The sequence below is a fragment of the Apaloderma vittatum genome, unplaced genomic scaffold, assembly GCF_000703405.1.
Source record: "Apaloderma vittatum isolate BGI_N311 unplaced genomic scaffold, ASM70340v1 scaffold35769, whole genome shotgun sequence".
NCBI classification, from domain to species: domain Eukaryota; kingdom Metazoa; phylum Chordata; class Aves; order Trogoniformes; family Trogonidae; genus Apaloderma; species Apaloderma vittatum.
This window is the reverse complement of record NW_009736481.1, coordinates 3,783-29,999: the sequence shown is the minus strand read 5'-3', so window position 1 is coordinate 29,999 and position 26,217 is coordinate 3,783. Positions and strand designations below refer to the sequence as shown.

Below are 26,217 nucleotides of genomic sequence, written 5' to 3'. Positions count from 1 at the left end.
TCTCACTGGCAGGCAAGATATTGGGCCATCTCCAGGAAAGCAGGGCTCTGTCACATGTAACAGTGACTTGGGCAGACAAACCCTGTAATAAGAAGTCATATTCTGTTTTTATTATGCTGCTTCCATTGTTATGAGCCTGCTGACATTTTCTTTATCCTTTTCTATCTTAATTAATTTTACTCTACTTCAGAATTCTGGAAAGAAGGATAATACTCTCTGAAAACCATCTTACTTTGATATCAGTTACTGGAATGATTTTGAATCAGTAATTAAACCTATATTAGTAATTTTCTGCAGTAGTTATTAGAATTTTTATAATTAATCTGTTTGCTCCTCAAATTAATTCTGTTTTCTTATTCATAGGTGGCAAATTAAAGTTTTTATACTATATTCTCTTTGCTACCTCAAAAGAAAAACGAATTTCTAGGAAAGGATAGAGGATTAATGGCAATGAATAGTAATGCTGTAAATAATTTGAGTAGTTGTGGTATTGTCCAGTGTAGAAAAATTACTGCCATTGCTATTTACATATCTTTGAATATTGTTGTAACATAATGTGCATTTTCTAGTTGTGTGTGCTGGAGACAGGGTCCTGTGTTTGGGTCAAGATAGATCACTGGGTACAGCTGCTTTAATCTGTCTTTTTTGGGAATTTCCTGAACAGAGAAATACTGAGTCTTGGGGTTTTTCTTTGTTTGTTGATTTATTTATTTTTTTGTGCTCCCTGAAAAATGGAAGATACGATATTAAGGATGTTTCTTTAAAACTTCAGGTTATTTCACGTGCCTGGTATTTTCTGAGGTATTTGGTCTGGCTGCAGTTTTGGGGAGATACAAGTATAAGCAAGAGACTTTCTGCATACCCGTCCCTGGCAGTAACTGTAACCATCAGGTATTGTCAGGTCTAGTAGTAGACAATGTCTGCAAAAACATGCTGTTAACTTCAGAAAATGCAGGCTCTCAGAGGAGACTGAGCTGGAAGGTAAAATCACTGAACAGAATTGGTTCTGTTTAGCTCAAACCAGGACAGATAACCAAACTGGGAGGGGAAGTGGACACTTCCTGCAGGGTGGCTCTCCTTTCTGAAGACTTGGAATAAACTGGAAGAGTGGGCTAACAAGAACCTTATGAAATTCAGCAAAGACAAGTGTAAAGTCTTGCACTTGGAAAAACATAATCCAGGACTGCAGCACAGGCTGGAATCTACCTAACTGGAGAGCAGCTCTGTGGAAAGGGACTTGCGGGTCCTGATGGACAGCAAGATCAGTATGAGTGAACAGTGTGCGGCAGCAGCAAAGAAAGCCAGTGAGACCCTGGGTTGCGCCAACAAAGACGTCACCAGCAAAGACAAGTCATTGTTCCACTCTACTCAGTGCTTGTCAGGCACACCTGGAATCCTGTGTTCAGTTTTGGTCCCTGCGATACAAAAAAGATGTGGACAAGCTAGAGAGGGCCCAGAGAAGGGCCACAAAGATGATCAGAGGACTGGGAAGCTGCCATATGAGGAAAGGCTGAGAAAACTGGGCTTGAGAAAAGAAGGCTGAGGGGAAACCTTATCGCCAAGTTCCAATATTTGAAGAAGAGCGAGACTGCCTTTTAACAAGGAAGAGATGAGGGGTAATGGGTATGATTTACTTCTGAGGAGATTCTGAGTAGACACAAGAGGAATTTTTTTCACAAGAACAGTCAGCCATTGGAACAATCTCTCCAGGGAAGTGGTGGACTTCCCAACATTGGTCGTGTTTAAGATTCAGCTGGACAGAGTGGTAGGCCATCTTGTCTAGATAATGCATTTCCTGGGAAAGGTTGGGCCTTGAGATCCCTTCCAACCTGGTATTCTATGACTGGTCTTGGCGATTTCCCTTTACTTTTTAAACTGTCACTACCATCTCTGTGTTCTCTCTTTGTTTCCATTTTCTTATCCTATATGGCTTAGTAGTGTTTGTGCTCTCTCACTTTGTGTTTCTTCCAGCAACAAACCCACACTTCTTAGCAAAATAGAGTAGTACTGTAAATGCTCTCCACCACCCCTCCATGAGAGAATAATGAGGTGTATAACTGCAGCACATGGAAGGCAGTTAAATACAATAATACAGTTAAGTGAAAATACTGTCAAGTATTATAAAAATTACTACAATTTGGAAAACATTCCTTGCAGTTAAAACTCAGATCTGCTTTGTTTATGCAAGTGAAGGTGACGAGATGACTTGATTGTGAGAAGAGATTTCTGGTGAATAAAAGCTACTACACTTGATGGAAAAAGTCATGAGAGAATATGGTAAATGGAAGTTAAAATGAAACAATTATAGACAAGATATAATTTTTTTTTTTTTAGCAGAACATTTGTCCATCTGCCTTTCCCTTCATTTGCTTCCTGTCTAATAAACTGCAGCCTCTTTTGGACACAGCTTTTAAGTTTGAGGAACATGTGGTTAGACAGTAACTAACTGTTTTAGAATTTGTGTCTAGAGCAAATTACAAATAATAAATAGAGCTAAATGACATTAAGAGGAGTCTCTGTGTTCATATGATTGAGGCCTGACTCATCATACACAACGAACTAAATTAAATATAAAACTCACCAGTGCCGCTCTAATCACAGAAGCAAAATACTAGCTCAGTTGACAAGGAAGTCAATACTAGTTGACATTAACTTCAGAGGAATTATCCATGAATTAAACACCATGTGGTAAGTTTGAAGTCTAATGCAATAATCAGAAGAATCCAATTGCTCTATAAACTGTCCACTTGCTACTGAGGTATTGCCTGCTTCTGATTTACTCTTTGGGTAGCAAACTACTTCCTGAGCATTATTTTAGAAGAACTATTTTTTTTTCTGAGTGTTGCAGAATACTAAATTTCTAACTGTTTTAGCTTCTGAGAAGATCCAAGATACTTTTTGTGAAGAAAGTCTTGCACTTTCTTCAGGCCATCAAGTGGGGGTAGCATTCTCTGTACACAGTTGATTGCCCTGCTTATTATTGTTTGAAAGATTAGTAAAATTTTTATATGGAAGTTTGATCATTAGTCATATTTAAAAAATTAGTAGTTGTGAAATACATGCTCTTGGGAGATCTGAAATGCGAACAATTCATTTTTCTGGTTCTCCATTATCATGTAAATGATGAAATCTGATTGCTCTATTGTTTCCATTTAAACAAGCATGTAAATATTCCCTTAACGTTTTTGCAGGTGTCAGTGTCCTTTCTTATATATGACTTTAAAAAGCTGCTTGTTATTGCATGATAAATGCAATTGGAGGGCAAAGAAATTCCATTTAATTCATTTTTTCTGTGTGTTTTAGGGAAGCTGGGAGAAACGAATTCTAAAAAGTCTAAATAGCATGTGCACAGAACTCAGTATCCCACTAGCGCAGAAGGTAATATATTATAATATTATATATTATAATTTCCTGTTGCCAAGTTGACAGTTTTTAGTTTTTTTAATTAAGCCTTGTCTTGCATGCTAGTAATGTTGTGTCCATTTTACATGTGGTTATCAAGAGCTGCAAGGCCAGTATCCAAATAATTTTAATACAAAATAATTTTCAGGGATGGCGGCATTGTATGCATCATCTCAACCTGGGAGAGGATGAAATCTATAGGTAGATCTTCCTCTTTGTGTTGCTGTAATGATCCCCTTGAGGGAGCAGCGTGATGGAAAGCTAGTTGCTCTGAATCCAACAGTGTATTTCTGAATCCAGCAGTTCTGTTTGCAGACTCAGCTGCGTAACTTCCAGCTGCGTAGCCTGTACACAGTTCATATATACTTTGTGTGCTGGAGAAAGTTGTAGCTGAACTGGTACTGTAGGAGAGAGAGATACTGGTACACTGCTAATTTTATCTGTCATTCATTCTGCTCTATTTGGTTTTTATATTAATTTTCAAGATCGCAGAATTGGAGAATAACGTTATGATGTTTTGTTTTATCTTTCCCCTGTTGTATATCTGGGATAGGTAACAGAACCTCTGTGGTTCATCATGAGATAAAGGATGCAGCTGTGTTTGCTTTTCGTGACTGTGCCAGGGACAGGAATTGGATGAAAAAAGTCCCAACAGTTCTATGGAATGAGCAGTAAATCGAAATGGCCTAAATTCATTAGTAAACTTGTTAAAATATTTAGTGGGCTCCTTTTTCCTTGAACTTTTTTCCTTTACCTTCAGGGTGTGGATAATTTGTAAGCAAAATGAGTTTGTGTTGGAGGTGCAATCTATTTTTTTAAAGTGTTACATTCATTTATGTGGTTGAAATAGGCATATTTTTACTCATTCTGTTAAAAAAAAAGTTACTTTCTTGTGCCTTTCAGAGGCCTGTGAATGAACAGAAAGAACTGCTTAGTAAATGGAATGAAATGGGAACTGATGAGCCAGGTAAGGTCAACTAAATTTATGTGCATTCGTATTTTTTACGTAGTAGAATAACATATGCATCTTTATATTATCTTTGACTGATAAATCATTTCAAGGTAAACTGATTGCAGTCTTTTTTTCTGATTAGTAATATGTCGTTATGCATACATAAATATTCAATTCCTTGTTATTTTTCAAGTTATTTTACTATCTTTGAACCTTCACTGAGAGGTTATGATATGATACTCCTCATTCCAGTGATTTAGAAATTTATATGGCTTCGGCACAGCTCCTCTTAGTGTAAGCTCAGGCTGATAGAAAGAAAATGTTCAGAAGCGTGGATAATTAAGCTCAGAGGCTTTATTGACAGAAAAAAAATAATGCCTGCATGGAATAGTTAGTCACATCATCCTTTGGGAGAGCAAGGCTAACTGCCTTGTTAGTTCATGTTCTGTGATTCTGTGATTGAGTACAAGAATATTGTTAGGTTATGTGGGGAGATAATTAGAAAGTCCAAAGCCCAGCTAGAAATTAATCTAGCTTTGGAGGTAAAGGACAGCAAGAAAAGATTTTATAAATACATTAACAATAAAAGAAAGACTAGGGAGAGCCTGCATCGCCTGCTAGACCCAGGAGGAAATACAGTAACCAAAGACAAGGAAAAGGCTGAGGTACTTAATGCAGTCTTTGCCTCAGTCTTTAGTAATAGAAGCACTTAACTGAGGGGAGCCAGCCCCCCAAGCCAAGAGACAGGGGCCAGAAGCAAAATGTCCCCCGCACAATCCAGGGGCAGATGGTCAGTGACCTGCTGCTCCACATCGATGTGCACAAGTCTATAGGGCCAAATAGGATTCATCCTAGAGTGCTGAGAGAACTGGCAGGGGTGCTCACCAAGCCACTGTCCATCATTTCTCAGCAGTCCTGGCAGATTGGGGATGTCCCAGCTGATTGGAATTCAGCCAATGTAACACTTGTCTATAAGAAGGGACGGAGAGATGATCTGGGAAATTAACAGGCCTGTCAGTTTGACTTCAGTGCCAGGGAAGCTGATGGAGCAGATCATCCTGAGTTCCATTATGCAGCACATGCAGGGCAACCAGGTCATGAGGCCCAGTCAGCATGAAGGATGGGTCCTGTTTAACAAACTTGATCTCCTTCTGTGGCAGGGTGACCTGTTTGTTGGATGAAGGAAAGGCTGTGGATGTTGTCTACCTTGACTTTGGTAAGGCATTTGACACTTGCCCACAGCATTCTCCTAGAGAAACTGACTGCTCTTGGCTTGGATGGGCCTACGCTTTACTGGGGAAAAAACTGGTTGGATGGCTGAGTCCAGAGTTGTGGTCAACAGAGTTAAATCCAGTTTGTGGCTGGTAACGAGTAGTGTCCTCAAGGGCACAGTACTGGGTCCAGTCCTGTTTAATACTTTTGGCAATGATCTGGATAAGGAGATAGAGTGCACCCTTAGTAAAGTTTGCAGATGACACCAAGCTGGGTGGGAGTGTCGATCTCCTTGAGGGTAGGGAGGCTCTACAGAGGGATCTAGACAGGCTGGATTGCTGGGCCAAGGCCAATTCCATGAGTTTCAATAAGGCCAAATGCTGGGTCCGGCACTCCAGCCACAGCAACTCCCAGCAGTGCTACAGGCTTGGGGAGGAGTGGCTGGAGAGCTGCCAGGTTGTAGCGAGACGGGGGTTAGTCTGTTCTCCCTAGTGGTAAGTGATAGGACAAGGGGAAATGGCCTTAAGTTGTGCCAGAGGAGGTTCAGGTTGGATATTAGGAAGAATTTCTTTACTGAGAGGGTTGTCAGCCATTGGAACAGGCTGCCCAGGGAGGTGGTTGAGTCACCATCCCTGGAGGTGTTTAAGAGACAGGTAGATGTTGTGCTGAGGGATATGGTGTAGTGATTTTGATAGGGCTAGTAGAAAGGTTGGACTCGATGTTCTGGAAGGCCTCTTCCAACCAATGATTCTATGATTCATATCCAAGTTCCTTAGAATAAATGACTTTTTTGAAAGTGCTAGTTTATATTGCAGTACCGCCTCTGAAATGGCAAATACTTTTGATGGATTCTTACTGACTAGTCCTTATTTCTTATTTGGCAGATAAGTGTTTAATTGAACAATCTATGCTGTAAAAAAAACCAAAAACAACAAACCACCCTCTTTTTAATATCATCTCTCCCATGTCTAAGAATGGTTCAGTATAAATGGAATAAATAAAACTTCATGTCACTATTGTTCGCTTAATCGGAGTTTGCAAAACTAAGGCACTAATAGTAGAATAGTCTTGGAGAATGTATATGGTTGTACCCATGATATCTGTGATAATGCTGTTTTAATCTTTGTTATAATGTTTTTGAATTGCTCTATTGTGTTACGGATATGGGAAAATGGCAGGGTTGTTGTTTTTTTCATCTCTTGGTTTTAACATTGTATTATTGAAATCTTCTTTCAGATCTGAGTCTCTTCCGCCCTGTTTATGCACCTAAAGATTTTCTTGAGGTAAGCATTTATGAAACAATGACTCAGCCATTGACTTGCATCCATTATAGTCTTTTAAATGAAGTGGGGAAAAAAGATTAAGTGTATTTCAAACAATTAGTCCCTTATAGCAAGTGAAATTTGGCATGTTTGTTATGACTCTGTGTTTTGTTTACAAAACAAAATGCTATTGTCTCTTTTTTTTAACTCTAGTTTTAACTGCACTTGTGATAAACTCTTTCTCTAAAGAATAGTTTGGAGCTAACTTTTTCCTCTGAAAGCAATTCTGCAACCGATTTAATAAATCATTTTACATTTTAAACTGCAATATGTTAAGCTGATAAATTGGAATATGTGAGCCTGATGGACTGTTTGGTGGTCAATAATAGACTTGTCAGCAGTTGAAATTATAGGTCATCTGTGAAGACTGTGAAAAATCAAACATGAAACAGAAGGTGTATGGAATTTGCAGCCTTTTGTCTGTAATTAAACTAAACTGTTAAAAAAAATGATGACTGAATCTTTGAAGTCAGAAATTACAGTATTACTCATCATTTTGTGTGGTTCAAGCACAGACCATCTTAGTAAAACAGAACTTACTTTACTGTCTGTGCCTGGGATAGACAGGGACAATGAACGGTGAACACTGTCGATGACAGTGAACTTAATGATGAAGCAGTAGGAGATTTTGTATTAAAATATGATTGAAAATAAAGTTGTAAAAATCAGTTTCTTTGTAACCTATTATACAGGAAAAATAATTATCGAGGACATGATGACAGTGTAAAATCAGAGAGTTAAGATGGCCTGCTATTTTATAGACCAGAACTTAGAATTGTAATACTGAATTATCAGTCAGAATTAATGTATTAATACTTTGATGTGATTCAGTGCAAGTCTGGTGCAATGTCTTCTGGAGTGGTAGAGAAGATTTATAGTATTTCTGACTTAAGTATAAATTATTTCATGGCTATGAATTATGAGTTCATTCTGAGTCCAACAATAAACTTTCCATCAGTTTTATAACGTTTCTAAAGAGCTCATCTTTTTCAGTTAGTGCTACTGATATTGAAAATTTTTATTTTATTCTGATCACTGTATTAACAGCCAATCCACCCAATCCAAACAAGTTCGTCTTCGTTTTATCCTTGTTCAGTGACTCGTCTGTAATATTGACGATGTCAGGAAGAGTTCTGCATGTGAATTTCTGAATATATACAAGGAATAACAGAGCTACCATGTTTTAGGTACTGATGAATCTTCGAAACCCAAATTATGAAAATGGAGAACAGCCTAGTTTCAGAAATCATCTGGGGCTAATTCAGGTTCCTCTAAAAGTTAAAGATATTCCAGAATTGGTAAGTATAATTTTTCTGACAAGAGGTTTCTGTAAGAATTTTTTTGCCTTGCTAATGAATAAGATTCTCAACACTAAGAAAGAATATTAGTATCATGATTAAGTTTCTTCTTTTGAAAGTGAAAGTCAGTCTAAATATATAGTTAAAGTAAAACCAAGTTCAATTAAAACATTTTTAATGAAAAGTAATACTGAAAAATAGTGTAAAATAAACAGTACGTTGCATGCTGGTAGGAGAGTTTTACACAGTTTTAATTTGTGCCGAAAATATACTCCGTGCATGTTGTTCACTTTTTTCTGTACAAGAAACTTTACAAATGTAGTTTATCTTAATTATGCAGTTCTATTTGATGCTGTACAAGATCAGTAACCTGACAATAGCTTCTGGTTTTCTTCTCAGAGTAATTTTAAATCCCTTGATTTTCAGATTATAAATAAAAGGAGATACTTAGCTACTAGTATTATAACTGGAAAACTGGAGAGCTCTTCTTAATGCTTCACTGCTAAATCTCGAGCATTCTATGCTAGTAGAAAAACTTCCACTTAGTTTGGAAAAGACCTAGGAAATAGAGATCCTTAACCTGGGCTTTCATCCACCACTTTATGTCTAGGTGTAGCTCATAGTTGACATGAAAACTGGGGCCTATAACTAAAAGTAGAGTAAAGAATTGATGTGAGATTCTTCTCTTTAAAACCCTTAGTTCATATATCATGTGTATGCATTTAAAAGTACTACATTTGATTTAGAAAATACTCACACTAAGCCTTTCAGAAGAAATCTCTAGCAATTTAGAGAATTCAACATTGTTAGTTACTGTTTTATGGTTTTGTTTCTTTTCAGAAAGAAGACTTCAGTGAACTAGACTTGAATATAGGACAGCTGGGTATTGATGATTCAGCACAAGTGCCTCCTGGTTAGCTAATGCTGTGCTTCAGTCATTTAAATAGAACACTAATGAGTGTCCTATTTATCTACTTTAATTGTCAAGCAATTTGTGCGTTTTTTCTGATAATAAACCATAAATATTTGTTGTCTAACAACGATTATAATTATTTTCTTAGTAAAATAAAACTAGTAATAGAAATTGCATATTGCAAATGTGAAGGGTCAGATTTGGAGATGTAAAGTCATCACCTTAAGGTGAAAATATGTTACTTCCAGTGTGTTTGAACACTTCAGGATCTAGACAACCAAATTGCCCATCTCCAAAAAATATGTTAAGCCAACTAACAGATAGGCATATGTACAGATATCTTTTAAATGCCTATCTTTTAAGACAAGATTACATAAAATATCCTTAAAGTAGTGCAAAATTTTTTTATTACCCATGTATGCGTTTATTCCTGTATAAAAAGGTTTTGAAATGGTCTTTCCATATAAAAATGAAAACCACTATAGTATCAAGTGATTTTTCATTTTTTATGGAGAATTAACTAATTGAAAGTCTAGGTTCATTTAGTGCTGTTTTGGTATTTGAGTTCTTCAGACAAGAAAAAATTGTGTAGTATAATTCCTTATTTTTTTAAGAACATTGATGCTGATAAATGTTATTTTTTACTGACATTGGCAGTAAAAAAATCAGATTAATATAATGATCCATAGTAAAAATATGAGATACATTATTAGCTGGAATATCTTCTTCTTCATTTATTTTTTTGCAATTCTTTTCTATTTCATTATTTTCTAGAGTTCTTTGAAAACGAACATGTACGTGTTGGACAGAAAGGTACGAATCTGTTTTCATCTGTAATAAGCTGTGAGTAGTTAGGAATGCATTTACTAAATTTCTATCTCAGTTACGTGTGCTTCTTGGGATTTTAGGAATTTAGACAGGCTAACACAAAGCACTGTCAGTAATACCATTGTAATTTAGACAGAGACAGTCAGTAATACCGTTGTAATTTAGACAGAGACGGCAAAGCGAGCATTTGCAGTCTGCCAGTAGCTACCAGATAAATAGCTCCACAGATATTTCATTAAAAATTAAATAGGAAGCATAGAGACATAACTTTTTGGTGATATCTTAACTTATGCCACTGCTGAATTTAATTTTACAATCAAAAGACTGGACTCCCTCCTCTGCACACAAAGTTCTCATTAGTGTAATGGGATTTATGCCTGTGCGTCAGAACAGTCTTTTTAATGGTTATTTGCAATTGCAGAACTTGCTAAATATTGCAGTAGTTAGCCACTATGGAAAATTCACTTGTTTGTCTCTGTATAATATTTTTTTCTGAAGAAATTATGGGGCTTTTTGTAAGTTGGGAAATAACCTACAAAAGAAAGGGAAAGATCGAAGAAATGATCATTTATTAGCTCAAGTTTGCTTACAGAAGGGACATACAAGGAGTCTTTGAAATCTGTCAGTATCTGCTCCTTGCTGTCTCTTGTGATTCCTGCAGAACATTAGCACTGTCAGATTAAAAAACAGAACGGATTCTATCCCCAAAGTCCTCCATCCCTCTTTTTGTTGCGGTAATGGAACAATGACCTTTCGTACTTCTCCTTTTGCAATCCTCTTTCTATCCATCCATGTCTGTTTTCTGGTCTAAGAGCAGCTCCTTGGGGTCCTGTCTGTCTGTCTGTCTGTTCTTCCAAATAAATTTCCCTTCTGGGCTTGCTGAGCCAGTCATTCAACTCCACAATGTAATTCTTACTCCTTATCTCTTGTCTGTGTAGAGCAGCCTCTATTACAGAGATTGTCTTAGCTTTTCCTATATGCAAAACCACAAAATTGTGTAAAAATATAAGTTAAGAGTCTGGACCACCAACTGAAATCTCAGTTCCTTCAGTGGGAATCCTACTGCATGCTCTACTGGATGTTGATTATAACTTTGATTACTGCTGATGTATTGATTTTGCCTTTTTATTAAATGTGTTGCCAAGCCTAAGGAATTTTCTGTATTGCATTCAGTAAAACCCATCTGTTCTATAGTAAGGCTACTTTTTAATATTTTGTGTCTCAGTAAGAAAAAATAAGCAGAATGCTCATGAACACTGAGATAAATTACAGTCTTTTTTAAAGTTTTGTGGGGAACGTGTGTTTTCTTTTTGGCCTCTACGTTTAGGAAAAAAGGATCACACACCATCTGTGTTGGAGCTCTGCAGGTTAAACAGAAGATTGGCAGACTGGTTTATTCGGTGTTTAAGAGGGAGAAAGGGAGAGGAATCAATTAAATGGATTTATGATTCCAAATCTCATGCTTCTAAGTCATGTCAGGGCAGATATTGGAATATCAAATTTAGTGAAATTTAGTAAAGCAAGTTGTTTCTGAGAGACTTCAGAAACATCAGAGGATATGGATTTGGAAACTTCTGAGTACCAGTATAACTTCTGTCTAATGTCTAGACAATCTCGCAGAAATATTACTCTGACTCTCTCTCTGTTGTGAAAGACATTTCACGTATGAGGGTACAGTTAATCACATAACCTTGATGGGGAAACAACACTTTTACTGGATTAGGATGGGTGAAGATGCGTGTCTTTCAAGTTTATAGATTTAAGTAAGGTATGAGCTAATCTGCTCCCTGGTATGTACAACACTGTATTCAAGATGAGGCCCTTGTGACAGGGTACCCTGAAGCTTCACAACAAAGACCCATCTAAGCAAACCTGTCAACAGTAGAATATTTGTTTTATGTCAGTCTGAAGGAAAAAGGAGATCTTTTGAGAACGAAAAGGCTTCATCCTCCAGAGTATGTATACAAATAATGAGAGAGTGTGACAGTACACTCTGAAATTGAAAATTCTTGCCCCGCAGTTATCTGTGAAGATATTTGTACAGTTGACAAAAATGGAGGAGACACAGAAAAACAGAATGAGTGGCAATCTCAATCTATTTGAACTGTTACCACTCATAGTTAAATAGGAGCATTTTGAGGATATATATGGCTGTTTGTTCCTCTTGATGCAAGCCTGCTAGCTGCAACTCGCCTCAATATAGTCATAGATGCATACTAGGCGGTATTTTATGACAGAAGGCAGTACAGCCTCGCTTCCTAATACCAGTTAACTTGTTTCCTGAGGAGCTACTTCAAAACTGCATTGTGGGAACCAGACCTTTTACATATTTTCCCCACTAGCTAATGCTTACAGCATGGTAAGCCATTTTATAAAGTTAAAAATTTGATAAAATGCAGAAGTCTTAAACTATGTCAATTCATTGCCTGCTTTGTTTCTTACAGTTTTAGCCGAGCAAGATAGTGCTGCAGCTCAACAATATGTACGTCAGGGGTGTCCAACAGCACTCCGAGCTGATCTGTGGGCCCTCATTCTCAATATTTCTAATCAGCCAGAGGTAAGGAACGAAGTCAGAGTGAAATAGAAAGGCTAGGTGAAAACACAAAAGTGCAAGCACATAGCTTCTAGTGATCTTTTTCCAAAATAGAAATGCTCTACTAAGTTGTCACAGAAACTGATAAAAATTTGCTGAGAAATACACACATGCCTGTAAAAAAACTCCATGCTATGCTCAAGTCTTTTAGGCTTTTCTCTGTTTTTTTAACAGGTATATGAGCAAAATACCATAGAACAAACTCTGTTCAGTTGATCTGGCTAGCTCCTGAAGTTTTTACCTGTGTGGTGCTGACTTTTTCAGAAGGGGGCAAGAGAGAAGACTGAGCCTCTCTTATCTTTGCTAAGTTTTATTAAAAAGTACCATGTATACATGTAAATTTGCCCATAAATGTGAGAATTTTACGTATCTCGTCCTTTGAGGATGTAGCAATTTTCCTGTAGTATTTGGGCTTTTATTGGTAACAAATGTATATCTTGTTCGTTGATAGCTTATCTGAAGAGCTGAAGTTACTTGGTCTGGCATTAGAATTACTTAGTTTATTCCTTTTTTTGAGAAATAAAACAGACTTTTGTTTCTAGTAGGTAAAAGATTTTAATTTTCTGTAGAAGGAAGAGCTGAAATAATAACAAAATATTATACAACCTACTCTGAGATGCGTAACACTAGATTTAAGTTACTTAAATTATCAGGACAGCGTGTATTTTAGAAGTCTTTCTCTTTATGAGAGCAGGTATATTAGAGGTACCAAATTAATGTTGTTGGTTACATTGCATCTGTTTATATTCTGTTAACTGCTGCATGGTCTAAGAGCATTTTTATCTTAATGAGGAAAACAAAATAATTGAATAAAAAAGCCAAGCATTCTGCTTTGGTTACCAAAAATCAATATAAGAAACAGAAAAAAAATAAATTATTTAATTTTATGTTCATCTAAAGCATGAGATGTTATGGAAATAGTTTTATTAAAATTCATTTCCTGACATCCACGTGGACATTTTTCAAGTTACCTTTTTTTAAGAGGAACAAGCTCTGTCTATTAATATCGTCAGTCTCACTCTTAGGTCCTTTAAAAGTTAACTCTAATTTTCAGTTGGTTTTATTATGTGTTAATACTATGTGTGGAGTGTGAATATTTTAGACATTCTCAGAAGGTTAGTCTCTTGTGAGGTTATTAACTCAATTTACTCTTAAGTAAGCTAGAGAACAGTGCATTAGCTATTTGATCACAAGTGCTCGTGTATGTGCCTTTCGTGTGTAATAAATGGTAACGCAGCCCCAAGTTCTTGCAAGGATGCGTGTGGACGCTTAAGTCAGGGCAGCTGGTACATTCTCATTGACATAGTATTTTACCTTGAGATAACTTTCTGTGCACATAGAAAATTATACTTGTCAGCTATACATGAAGAAGAAAATTACATACACATATAATATCATGAGATTGAATGTGGTAGATGTTCCCCTTCAGGGGACAATATGCAGGATCCAGAGCCTTGAGACTGAACCAAGTACACTGGTGGGACAATATTTTGTGGTGATGCTAAAAAAACTTGAGAACGACGAGGTTAAGTGCCTGGCACATGGTAACGATAGCATCAAGAAAAAGTAGTAAGTAAAGATGGACAAAGTGATGCAGACTGCAAATTTGTCACTTAGAAAACATTAAAATACAAAATCCACCCTGCCTCCCCACAAAGAACAGGAATTACCAAGTCTGTAGACAAGATATACTATTTTGGGGAAAATCATCTGAGCTGGTAATTTAAGTGCATATGAATGTTTGTCTGTGATGCTAAACCAGAACTGTATCTGCTAATGTAACAACTGTCAGAGCCTTTTATCTTTATTCTCCAAGATTATTTTTGCATATGATAGTATAGTGTTTGTTATCCTGGGCTCTAAGTTACAGTTGATTTATGAACTTCGATTACTAAAAATTCAAATACACTGAAAGGATAGGCTTTCTGACTGAGTCCTAGCAGACTGCCTATAGATCAGGTAGGATAGCACATGAGTTACTGTAGCTATATTATAAGCTGAATGTCCATAGTTAATTTGAAGCTTTGTGTTTACTAGTGTTTTACAGAAGTAAAGCTATACCTGTGGCCAGAATGCTAACACCGTGAGATGTTCTTCTTGCATATGCTGAATGCACTGCTTAGGTTTTTGTAAAGTATAGCAAAGCAGTTTTCATATACGTGTAGCTGGTTTATGATCTGCTCTATTTCGTATAGACGTTATTGATTTACCTAACGCTTCTTTTCTCTGCCTTTGTGTACTGTTTCTCTGTTGGAGTTAAATTGTGTGATTGCAGAGATTTCCTGCTGTAATATTTCTGATTTGCAGTTTAGGACCCATTTCACAGAATCACAGAATGTTAGGGGTTGGAAGGGACCTCAAAAGATCATCTAGTCCAGCCCCCTCATTTCATTTATAGCTGTATGAATCTATAGCTCATAACAACCATGAATTTCCCTTCTTTAATTATGAGGGTTTGGTAGGGGTGGCGTTGTGTGTGTTAGCATCCAACACTGTTGTTTAAAATAATTTATTCATTAAAGCTCAGCCTCTGCCTAAAGCCAATATACAACCAAGCCGAGGATGATACTAGCAATCTATCATCGTAATTGTAAAAACGATAAACTGTAAGCTCTATATTCAGGATTGTTCAGAAATGTGTAGACACAGTGCCTGGTGATGAATTATTAGTTTTCATTTGTAATGATAAGTTTTAGAGGAGCTATGTTAAAAGAGCATTTTTAAAGATGCAAAGTCAAACATTTTAAAAGCTGAACAGAGTCACAGTTAATATTGTCTGTGCAAACAGTCCAAGGTGCCGTATCTTGTTTCTTATATCATGATCTCAAATCGCACAGTCACAGTTTTTTCCTGTGGGATGTCTGCTTCATTGATTGCACAGAATGGATGGCACACACTTGCTGAGAATCTGTTTAATATTGGTTTCTCTTTCCTTCTATTTGGTGTGTTACCCTATTGTTTATTCACTGCATGCTATTCAGGCAGTGCTTAGAAAACAAAATCATTCATTATCTCACAGGCTTTTTCTTCCCCTCTCTTTTTTTGAGTTAGTGGGTTGAAAATAAATTTTAATTCTGAAAATTCCAGCATGCAGAAATTCATAATACTTTGCTTTACTACAGCTTTTACTGAACGTAATTTCCTAGGTTTAAAAACTTAATAAATAGGCGAGGTGGTGAGTTCATAATGGACCATTACATTATTTTATGCCTTATCAGAAGGGTTTTTTAGATTAGGATCAGTGGCCTAAGGTACCCACTGTACCATTCAAACAGCAGAGAAGCCGGTAGCAGTAATGGACTGTCATCATCTTTGACTGGAGAAGGATGTACTTTACAGGTAGATTTCACAGGTGTCTGGAAAAAGGAGAATAAGCTTTGGATCCTCTTCAGGGATTTGCCAAGAGGGAGTTTCTTTAACTCTTTTGTCCATTTTCTCTTTATGTATTCTGATTAGTGTTTTTATTTTCTACTTGTTCCCGGTACTTCTGTTCCAAAATCCACAGTTCATTAATGAATGCTGGATGCCGTTCTTTAGGCTTCATCCAATTCCCACGAATCTTAGGGTCTTCTTTCTAGACTCCCCGGTGGCAGTCTTTCTTCATATTTCTGGTTCCGTGCTTCACTTGCCCATTTCTTGTATTACATTTGAGAGGCAAGCAGAGATAGTGCAATCAACCTGAAAATTAATCGTGAGCTGCCGACAGTGCGGCAGAGAGAGCACAGCTCCTGTGCCAGGGATTTCATGACAGGCCACAGGGGGACTGTGCCTGCACAGAAGCTGCTGCATAATCCCAACCTTGGTTTTAAAGCAGGTGAAGCACACGATTCTTTGCTGGGTACTGCTGAAAGATGCTGTTCCCTCCCACCTGTGAGCTACTCTCAGGGCTCCCTTTTCCTTACGCTCTCAAGTGGGTACAGTATGAGGGGTTTTTGGTGGAAATTTTGGTATGTGACTTTGGAATGTCAAGAGGGCTGAAACGTACTTTGTTCCAACTTGGAAAGTTGAGTACGTTTGGAGGAGCGATATATATAAAAAAGAAAAATAATTTTGAGAAAAGCTGCAGTCTATAAAAATGCGACATCGCAGTTTACAAATCGAGGTTGTGTTAAGATTTGTCAGCAGAGAAGAAAGTTTGGATCAGATGCAAATAGTAAGATTCTGATTTTGTAGTTGAAAACATTTTAGGCTAAGACAGTATCACTTTTCTGGACACTCCTGAAACTTGGTGGTAGTCAGTTGTCTCACCTGGAGGAATATATGCAGCTGATGAAATAGTAAAATGAGACTTGAGTCTTTGTTGAAGCCTGAGTGAAGCTCGTGGAAACATTCCTCACTGTGAGAAAAACTGATCACTGAGTGAAAGGGTCATGTGGCTTCAAAGTAAATCTGTGACCGATCTTGTTTATGTTTCAGATATAAGGAGTAAATTTACTAATAACAGCATGAATCACGATCCTTCTTGCTTACTGAGACACATGGACAAGATCCTCTTGTCAAGTTGTGGCTGAAAAACTGGAATGATTCCCAAGCCCAGATTTCGCTTTTGCGTCACAAAAATCACAATTTAAGAGAATGGTTATGATTGGTTTTGGGTTGCAAGTCCCTTTTTACTAATTTCTCATTTACTTCCTAAACTTTTTCTCATGAGTTCTCGTTCAAGTAGACAACTTGTCCTTCTGGTCTTTCTACCAGATTATTGAACTGTTAAAATATTTAAGCATTGTTTTACTCTGATAATGTTTGCAATGTAAATTTGCTATTCATCTTTTTCAGGGTAGAGTTTTGAGTTGTGTATGAAATTTTAGTTCATGCTGAAAGTAGAATAGCAATAGCGAACGGTATTTGATTTTTTTTCTGAGTAGTGACCAAGCTAGCCTAGTGAGTTTTTGTAAGAACAACGGCAAAACTCTTATTTTTGGAAAGAAGATAAAAATTCTGACCCTTTTAATTTAAAATCACGTTGAAGAAAGTATTCAACTGAATTATGAAGAGCTGCATTCAGTTTCTGCGAGTTGCTGAATAACTGGAGCCTGGTTGTTCTCTTTTTTTAAGGTAGTGCCATAAACATCAGGTTGTTTATTCTTAGCACCTTTTTAATTGCTTGAAATATTTGACCTAACTGAAGGAGGAAACTAAGGAGGAGAATTGAGAAGGGTATATATTTCGGAAACTGACATCGTATTGGTTAAGGCTAAAGAATTCAAATCTCTGTTCCAACTCAGACAGTACTTGCCCTATATTCTAGTAAGTAGATTGTTTTCTAAAATCAGTACCCAAGTCTGAAGGGTGGGAAATGGAAAGTTTCTACACTTCAGCTTTGCTAAAACAAAAAAAAAGTTACGAAATGTTTTAAATACACATCATCATAGATCATCATAGAATGGCCTAGGCTGGAAGGGACCTTAGAGATCATCTAGTCCAACCTCCCTGTCATGGGCAGGGACGCCACCTCTCGACTAGACTAGGCAACACATGGGGACTGACTGGGAATGTTCTCGATTAAGAAATAGAAAATCGTCTGTTAAACCTAAATTTCTTTCAATAGTTTTCTGTTTTTCTTCCAACAGTTTTCTATTTTTCTTCTGTGGAGGACACTGTTCACTGGCTCTTGGCATAAACTGTAATTTATGCATAATTGCAATTAACATGATTCTTTACATTTCAATTAATAATGTAGTTAAATGAAGGCATTGGAAGCTGATAAACATTTTAAGACGTTAATACCATAGCAATCATAGTTTAGTATGCTGCTATAAACAAAACTGCACTGAAACTAGCACTGTAAACTCATTATGTCAGTACAGTAGAGCATAATTTATAAATTGTTTTTCTTGTATGGAAATCTGTTCTTCATACATTCAGTAAACTCGTTCCTTGCATACCAAATCACTAAGTCTATTCTAAGTGTGAATAAATCAGCAGCAATTAAATTTAATACCAAGTTAATCTGACTGTTAAGATGAATGGACCATGTGCTTAAGTGATTATTTCTTAGTTGTGGTTTTACAATAATTTCAGTAATAACAGGAAAATCTGTGGACTCTTGCAAGCAAATGTGGAACATAATTGAATGGCTTTCTAATTGAGGAAGGAAAAGGTGAGCATGAAACACTGAGCTAGTGGTAAGGTTAACTTGTAGCTTGAGGCCACTATGTGACATCACATGAAAGTATTTGAAGAAAAACTTGTTTCTGCACGTACGTTTCACGTGTGCTCTGTCTGTGGGTAGCGAAAGATTACTCTTCCTTCGTACAGTTTTCACCTCCCACTTCCAAAGAGCCTTTAGCAATTGTGCAAGCAGGGTCTAGAGAACTGAAAACTAGGAAATAACAGGAAACCATGCGGTTGTTTTCAAGTTACAGCAGATTAGTTACATTATCTAGTACCGTAGTAGCCATGAGTTCCATTGTACCATTTCTTATGCACAACAGAAACAGTTAATCATGCATTTTACTTAGCACAAAAAAGAATTTTATTTTTTTATTAACTCCTTCTCTTCTAATATATACAGTCATTTGGGATTGCAAAAAAATAAACTCCATCCTTAGACATTATTAATTTACTTAGACTACATTACTGATGCTCTAAAATTTTGTCTTGAATATAAGAATAGTTCCCTGTAACTCTTAAGAACAGAATGCTATGTTCATACTGCAAATAATTTACATTTAGTAAGTATTTATGTCTGATCCTTCATAAAGAAATACTGTAGTATTTATACCTCCCCTTTTTGTTTCTGGGAAAGAAAAATGTAAATATTTTCCCTGTGGTTTTTGTCAGTACTTAATAAATACAGCTTTTGTCCTCATTTCAGCTTATTAATATATCAGTTCTAATAGTTTCTAGGTATATAACATTCACTTCTCAGTTGTGGATTAGTACAAATAACACTTGCAGTGTTCCCTGGCCTTTTTTTTCTTTTTTTCTTTTTTATTCTTTTTTTGCTTTTTTCTGTTTTGCTTTATTCTTTTTTGCTTTTGCTTTTTTTTGCTTTTTTTACTTTTTTACTTTTTTGTTTGTATGTTTGCTTTTGCTTTTTTTGCTTTTTTTGTTTTTTGCTTTCTGTTCCTTTCTGTTCCTTTCTGTTCCTTTCTGTTCCTTTCTGTTCCTTTCTGTTCCTTTCTGTTCCTTTCTTCATTTTTCCTTTTTCCTTTCCAATTCTCTCTCTCAAAATTTTGTCTTACTTCCCATTTGTTCTTTAAATCCTTTTTTTGCAAAGAAATCAGCAGTAAATATTAAATAAAGCTTAGAATTTGTATTTATATGGTGTCCATAGAGGCACACTGAAATCAAAATAGTTTTGTGAAGTGAGAAAGAGCTTTGGGGCTGCTGATACAGTTTATGAATTATTCCAAATCCATCTGAAACTGTTATTCTGTCTGAAACTGTTGTGCATTTGTAGGCATAATGGCAGAGAGTTATTTAAAGATTTAGGAATTACATGATGATAGTGAAATACTTCATTGGTTTTTTCCTTTTCAGTCTCTTTCTAAGAAGAAAGACACAGAATAAGCAAAAGCAGAGAAGTGTTTGTTCTGGTTCTTCACCATTGTTTCACCCTTGTGTATGTTGTCTAGACAACCAGGAAGTAATTGGAGTTTAAAGAAAGTCTGAGTTCTTTGCAGTCTTCACAAGATATTTTTATATATTTATAATTTCGCCTTTTCACAAATTTAAACTATTTAGAAATATATGTTATATTAACATCCAATATTTGCAGCAGCTCACTAATACTAGAAGGTAAGACACAACCTGTTGGTGGAGAGGTGCATGAAAATAGAAACAAAGAAAAAAGCATATTGAAAATATTTGAGGTGTAGAGAGACCCAAAGGTTGGAAGATACGGATTTTTGGTTTGAACTAGTTCCTTCATTCTCGTTTTATTAAAGGTTGAAATTCATTAAAATAATAAATTTATTAAAATTTCTTTATCTAAAGAGGACAAAATTTTGCAATGTCTCGGATATCTGCCACATTTCTTAGGGCTTAAACTCGAATAAACTGATAGAATGCTTCATAAATTATGCAGTGGGTTTTTTAGCTGAATACATGCTTGTTATATGGGGGGTTTTAATTGAAAAATAGTTGGAAGTTAGCTTCGTAAGTTTACACATGAATTAAGTCGTGTCTCAGACTGATTATGATTTTTTCAATTCTAGGATATCTTGTATTATGAACAGCTAAAGTCAAATGTGATTCAGCATGACCTTTTAGTGGACAGCCTGATTTACAAAGTGAGTAATTCGCTTAACAGTGATTAAGTGATTTATGTAGTCATCTCACCAGTATCTTGGTTTTTTTTAACAAATAAAATATTAGATTGTTTGGTTTTAAGGTGTGCATTTATTATTGTAAACTCTCTCCTTGTGCCTGTGCTGGTTCTTGTGCAAGACATTTGTTTGACTTGAGCCATTAAGTTGGAAAGAAACGGTACCTTCATTTGAAGGAATACGTGGTTTTGCAAGGAGGAAGGCACAGCGCTCTGACTTCATCCATTTCAAGTTTCTATTCTGAATATTTCAATCATCAAGTTAACGTAGTATTCTTTTGATTTTAAAATACAGAGTATATGCTTAACTAAAACTTTTTTCATGATTGAAGGATGAAAGAGTTTCTTCTATCACTGTGTTTAGCATCTACGGGTGTCTGAAAAGATACATTTTGGCTTCCAATTTTATTTTTTTTATTGCAGGATGTAAAGCTGACAGCAAGCAATGATGACTACTATTTTGTATTTGAGGATTATTTATATCAGGTATGTAACTATTTTTTGCTTAGAAAGGTAGAAAGTATACTCCTGTGGGAGTATACTCTCCCTTCTGAGTAACAATCTTGTACATTTAAGCAAATGGAGCAGGACAGGTTTCTAAAACTCCTACTCTGAAAGACCCTACACCACATCTTTCCAGTGCAATAAGTCAGAATATACAAAGTCAGCCATATTCTTCCCCTTTCCACCTTTACAATAAAGAAATTATTCACAGCTCTGGCATACAGACAAATTAAGGCTTAAGAAGTGTATGTAGGCTTCAAATTTAAAAAAAAAAAATGCAACTTTACAGTGACCTACTACAATAAGTATATAAGATTATTGTGTTGACATATATTTAAATGGAAGACATTGATTCTGAGTAAGGTAGAGATATGTATGGTTACTTATGGGATTGTTCCCATTCCAAAGCTGCATCTAGCAGTGGGGAACCCAGCTAATTTATAAAGAATTATCTTTGTTGCTGCCTGTCAGATGCCCTTAAGCAGAAGGAGATTACATTTATGAATTTCCGAATGTGTAGTTGATTGCAATGTCAACATAAATGTCATGCAGCAAACTTAGCATTTTTCACAGGGCTTTCAATTCCGTTAGTCACATCTGTCAGGTTAGACGTGTGTAATTTTTTTGTTTTAGAGCTATGTGAAACTAAATTATTTCTTCTTTATTGGCAGTATGTAAAACTGCTAGCAATTTAACTGTCCAAGGAACTGTCCTTAGGGCTGCTTAGTCTATATAGATAGAGAACTATGCATTACTGTTGAAGCATACTGTTCAATCATGTCTACATATAATACTTCAGCATAACAGGCGTTTAAATGTTAACACTTAAAATGATAACCTCATGAAATTGTAGCCCTTTTTATTCAAAAATAGTAACAGTGTTAATATCTGTACCTGTTGTATTTCTGAATTACAGTTTGAAAAATGACTACATTGTGACAACTCAAACATTTATATTTATTCACTAAAATATTTAGGTGTAGAAGTTTTATTTGATTGAAGGGTGAAAGATGATCTTCAGTATTGTAACATTATCTCTTCATCATGGCATGTGAAAATCTCATTTCTGCTTCATTCAATATATAGACTAGTAAGGAATATTAATTAGTGATTAACTGGCAGTTCCAGTGAACACAAGATGGTAATCTATGGCGGAGTATGAACTAGTATGCAGTATAATCTTTTGTTTCAAGACCATCAGAAATAGATTTTGTTCATCATTCTCAATATATGGCACAGTTCAATGTTTTAATTTTTATATATCTCTGTTAACTAAAAGAATGGCTACAGAGTGCAAATCATGAAAAAGACTAAACTGTCCTTAGTAATCTGAAAGAGAGTCACCAAGGGAAAAAATAAGTGGCTAGTTTTACTGCAAGTCAAAGAATATCTCAAACTTCTAAATACTAGTTGCGCTACCTGTGTTTGGTACTTCGTGGCATTGTACAGACTTCTAGAAGAAAATTACCCAGTTCATCGATAATTTTCTCTTCCAATCTGCTTTGCAAATGTGTTGCTGCCAAATAAATTTGTTCTGTGGCCCCTGGAAAGTTCTGCATTATGAGTCACTCTGATAGGGAATACTATTTATTGATTTTATATGGTAACTGGATTTAAATATTGGCTAAATAAACTAGGTAACGAAAATGTTAGATAAATTATTTGTATGTTTGGACTGAGTTAGAGGCAGTAACTAGTCATGAAAAAAACCCACAGTTTTCCAAATCACTGAGCAGAGTGTGGCATTTTTCTGTGTATTACTTAAACAGATAAAGCATCTATCAAACCCAGAAAATTTGGGCATAAGATAACAATGAGGATATTTGGTTGGATCATTGGTACCACTTTTCGTAGCACACATTCCTTTTCAGGACGAGCACTGTGAAATGATGTAGGACATTTCCTTTAACATATTTGTTTTCTTCACCCTAAAGCTTAGGTGTCTTTATTACTTCTTTATTGAAATAGAGTACAGTTGCTTTTAAAATAGTAATTTATTTTTTACAAAAGCTTTGACTTTGGGTTTTTTTCTTTCTTTTTCTCAGGCCTTTGAATTTAGAGGTTTTCTATTCAGTTTTGATTATAAACATCCAATGGTTTGCAAAATGTTTACATACTTAAAAAGGGGGTTGTGTCATTTTCTTTAGCATTACCATTTTCCTGAATGAGAAAAACAATACATGAATTAATAAATTTGTAAATTCATTATTTCAGGTGAGTGGTTCAATATGAGTACTTTAATCTTATACCCTGCAAAGAACTTCACCCAGCAGTTTTTAGATATAGTCATAACTTAGGTTTGAGGTACAGTCTGTCTCTTATAAAGATGCATGGTATTAATTTAAAGACTTCCAGATACGGGTACTGGACACTGTATTCCTAAAAAAGGGATCTCAAATTAAACTTAGGTTCTTTCCCCTATGAGAGAACATAATTTATGTCCTTTTTAGATTAGTTTCTTCTTCTTTCACCTCACTTAACGTACACAGAGAATTACATTTGCCTGTGTATTGTTATTGTCAGCTGTATTTTGGCAGCTATGAAAATGGTTGCCTGTCGTGCAAAAATAATATTTAGGTTAAACTGTTTGAGATACAAGAAACCATTTATTTTTTGGAAGATGCCTGTATCCAAGAAATAGTTTTGAGGTTCAAAAGATGAAAAAGTCTCAAAATATGACTTGCTTTCCATAAAAAAATGTAAAAAGCAATGATCAGATGTCAAAGTGCTGTGGTTTTGCATGTTTCCTTTTGACAAATGCTGGTATCTGGAAGTTGTTTGCAGTATTAGTTGAAAGAAAAACACAGTAATTTTTATTAACAATAAGTTATGTAGTGAACCACCACCTAAAACATTTCCACCTTTTATGCCTTGGCTACAGTTAAAACAAACAAACAAACTCTTAAAACCTGTAAGAGCTGAGGATTTAAGGTAGGTGAAAAGAGCCAGCAGCAAGTTGGAGTCTGTCGTATTTCTGCCCTCTTGTGTCCATTCTTGATAGTGCAGTCGTACATTCCATTAAACCATGAAAATTTTGAAGGATGGTACTAATTACTACATTTTTACTACTGCATACAGGATAAGATTCTTTATTGGGTTTTTTTTGCATGCATTTACTATTTTAATATTATACTCAATTGCTCTGAATACTGGATTTTTCATTTACATAAACAATAAGAAGTATGTTTTACAAAATACAGCATGCGTTTCAGAATGTACACATACAAGGTAAACATTATAATTTCTGCTTTTTGAAAGAACTGAATATCATGCAAGCATTCTGTAAAGCTTCTGGGAGGGAAAGCAAATGTAAGAATCACTCGTCTGGCACTGCACACATGCAAAAGTGTAGATGTTTTGTTTGCTTATATATACAGTTACTAGGACTTCCCCAGGTAACTGAATAGAAAAATCAACCAACAGAGATCAAGGCAGGCAAAGAGGAGGATTGGAGAACATGGATATTTTTCAGAAAACAAACCAACGTGATAAAATCATAGCAAGTTCAAAGCAAGCTGGGAAATTTGAACAGGAAAAAATTTGAGCAGTAAATTAAATTGGCCAAAAGCTTTCAACCTTATTAGCTGTCTTCAGTAGCATCTAACAGGTGCAATTAAGGCACGTCCTTAAATCTCTATGGCATTGCTTTGTTGATCCAGTAAATGAACTGGTTTTATATGCTGTCTCTTTTACAGGTATTACTTTGTTTTTCCCGAGATACATCAGTATTGGAGCACTTTAGTTACAGTAGTGCTACCCCACCCAAGTCATATATACGAGGTAAAAGGAGATGCTACAAAAAAGATGGTGTAGAGTTTTGTTTACTGCTGCAGTAATAAAGTATGTGAATTTGCTTTATGTGCATTATACCTAGTAGACTACATTTAAAAGAGTCTTAATAAAAACTCGATGTATCCAGTTGACATCTGCACAGATTCCGACAGTTTAGAAGCTGATCAGAGGAAGGCCAGATTGAAATGTAGCTCTTTTACTGTAGTTTCCTGTGTATAATTCTCCAATGGTTTACCACAGTAAACTAAACGCACGGCTCTTGACAATATGATGAAATCTTGACAACATCTGTCTTCGTCAGAGCTAGAAATTTAAATACATAACGTTGTCCTCTGCAATTTCAATGAGTTTAACAACTGGAAGTGGTGGTAGGATGTTACCTTCCCAAAGCAGTGAGTTCTGCAGATACTTGTAGACAGGAGCAGAACATGTTGCTGAAGAACTGTGGGCTCTGAAGATCTGGGAGAGCAGAGCTGTACCAAGCAGACTTACACTAATTTTTTTAATTTATTTTTTTCCTAATCATGCCATTTTCCATAGTGTTAATTTACTTTTGAATGTTCTTTGAGTTAAGTTCTCATGTGAGCCTTGTTTTTCTTAACAACCATAAATATATTTGTTCAGTCCACTTGTGTTCTCTGCCAACTCTTAATGCCTTACCTCTGGACTCTTTTCCTTTGCTTCTTAGATCCTCACCTGCCTTGGCTTTACTCAGAGGTTCCTAATTTTGTCTTTGGCTTGAATCATTCAGCCATCCATTCCTATTTTCTTCCTTGGCCCCTCGTGCCTGTGTATTTAGCCAAACGTGATCCCCTTACCAAGTATTTTTTTGAACAGGACCTCTGCTGACAGTTTTCCTCTTGCTTCTTCTTATATCACTGGAGGGAAAGTTTGTTTTCTAATGTTTTTCTTCCTTCTTTATTGCTTTGTAGGCCTTTTCTCTCTCTTTAACCAAGTTAAGGAGTTTTCTTTAGCCACTTCTTGACATGAGCAAAGGGCTCCCTTGAGAGCAGAACAGCAGTGAGATCCCAGGTCTCACATGGGGCACAAAGCCATCGCAGCCGAGGAACACAGCTATGGGGAACATCCTACTTATTCATAGACAAATCTGAGGAATGTAGCTGGTGAA

General features: G+C 36.1%; 1 protein-coding gene across 1 annotated transcript in view; it reads left to right on the top strand.

The window, feature by feature from the left end:
- Nucleotides 1–26,217, top strand: part of LOC104279639 (TBC1 domain family member 19-like) — a gene marked incomplete at both ends in the record, with an annotated part of 39,098 nt that overhangs the window by 10,376 nt on the left and 2,505 nt on the right. The window contains 10 exons of the mRNA XM_009876979.1: nt 3,304–3,378; nt 4,306–4,369; nt 6,803–6,849; nt 8,076–8,186; nt 9,027–9,099; nt 9,874–9,912; nt 12,372–12,484; nt 20,683–20,757; nt 21,216–21,278; nt 24,992–25,076. Coding sequence (XP_009875281.1) covers nt 3,304–3,378; nt 4,306–4,369; nt 6,803–6,849; nt 8,076–8,186; nt 9,027–9,099; nt 9,874–9,912; nt 12,372–12,484; nt 20,683–20,757; nt 21,216–21,278; nt 24,992–25,076 — 745 coding nt within the window. The remainder of the gene's footprint in view (nt 1–3,303; nt 3,379–4,305; nt 4,370–6,802; nt 6,850–8,075; nt 8,187–9,026; nt 9,100–9,873; nt 9,913–12,371; nt 12,485–20,682; nt 20,758–21,215; nt 21,279–24,991; nt 25,077–26,217) is intronic.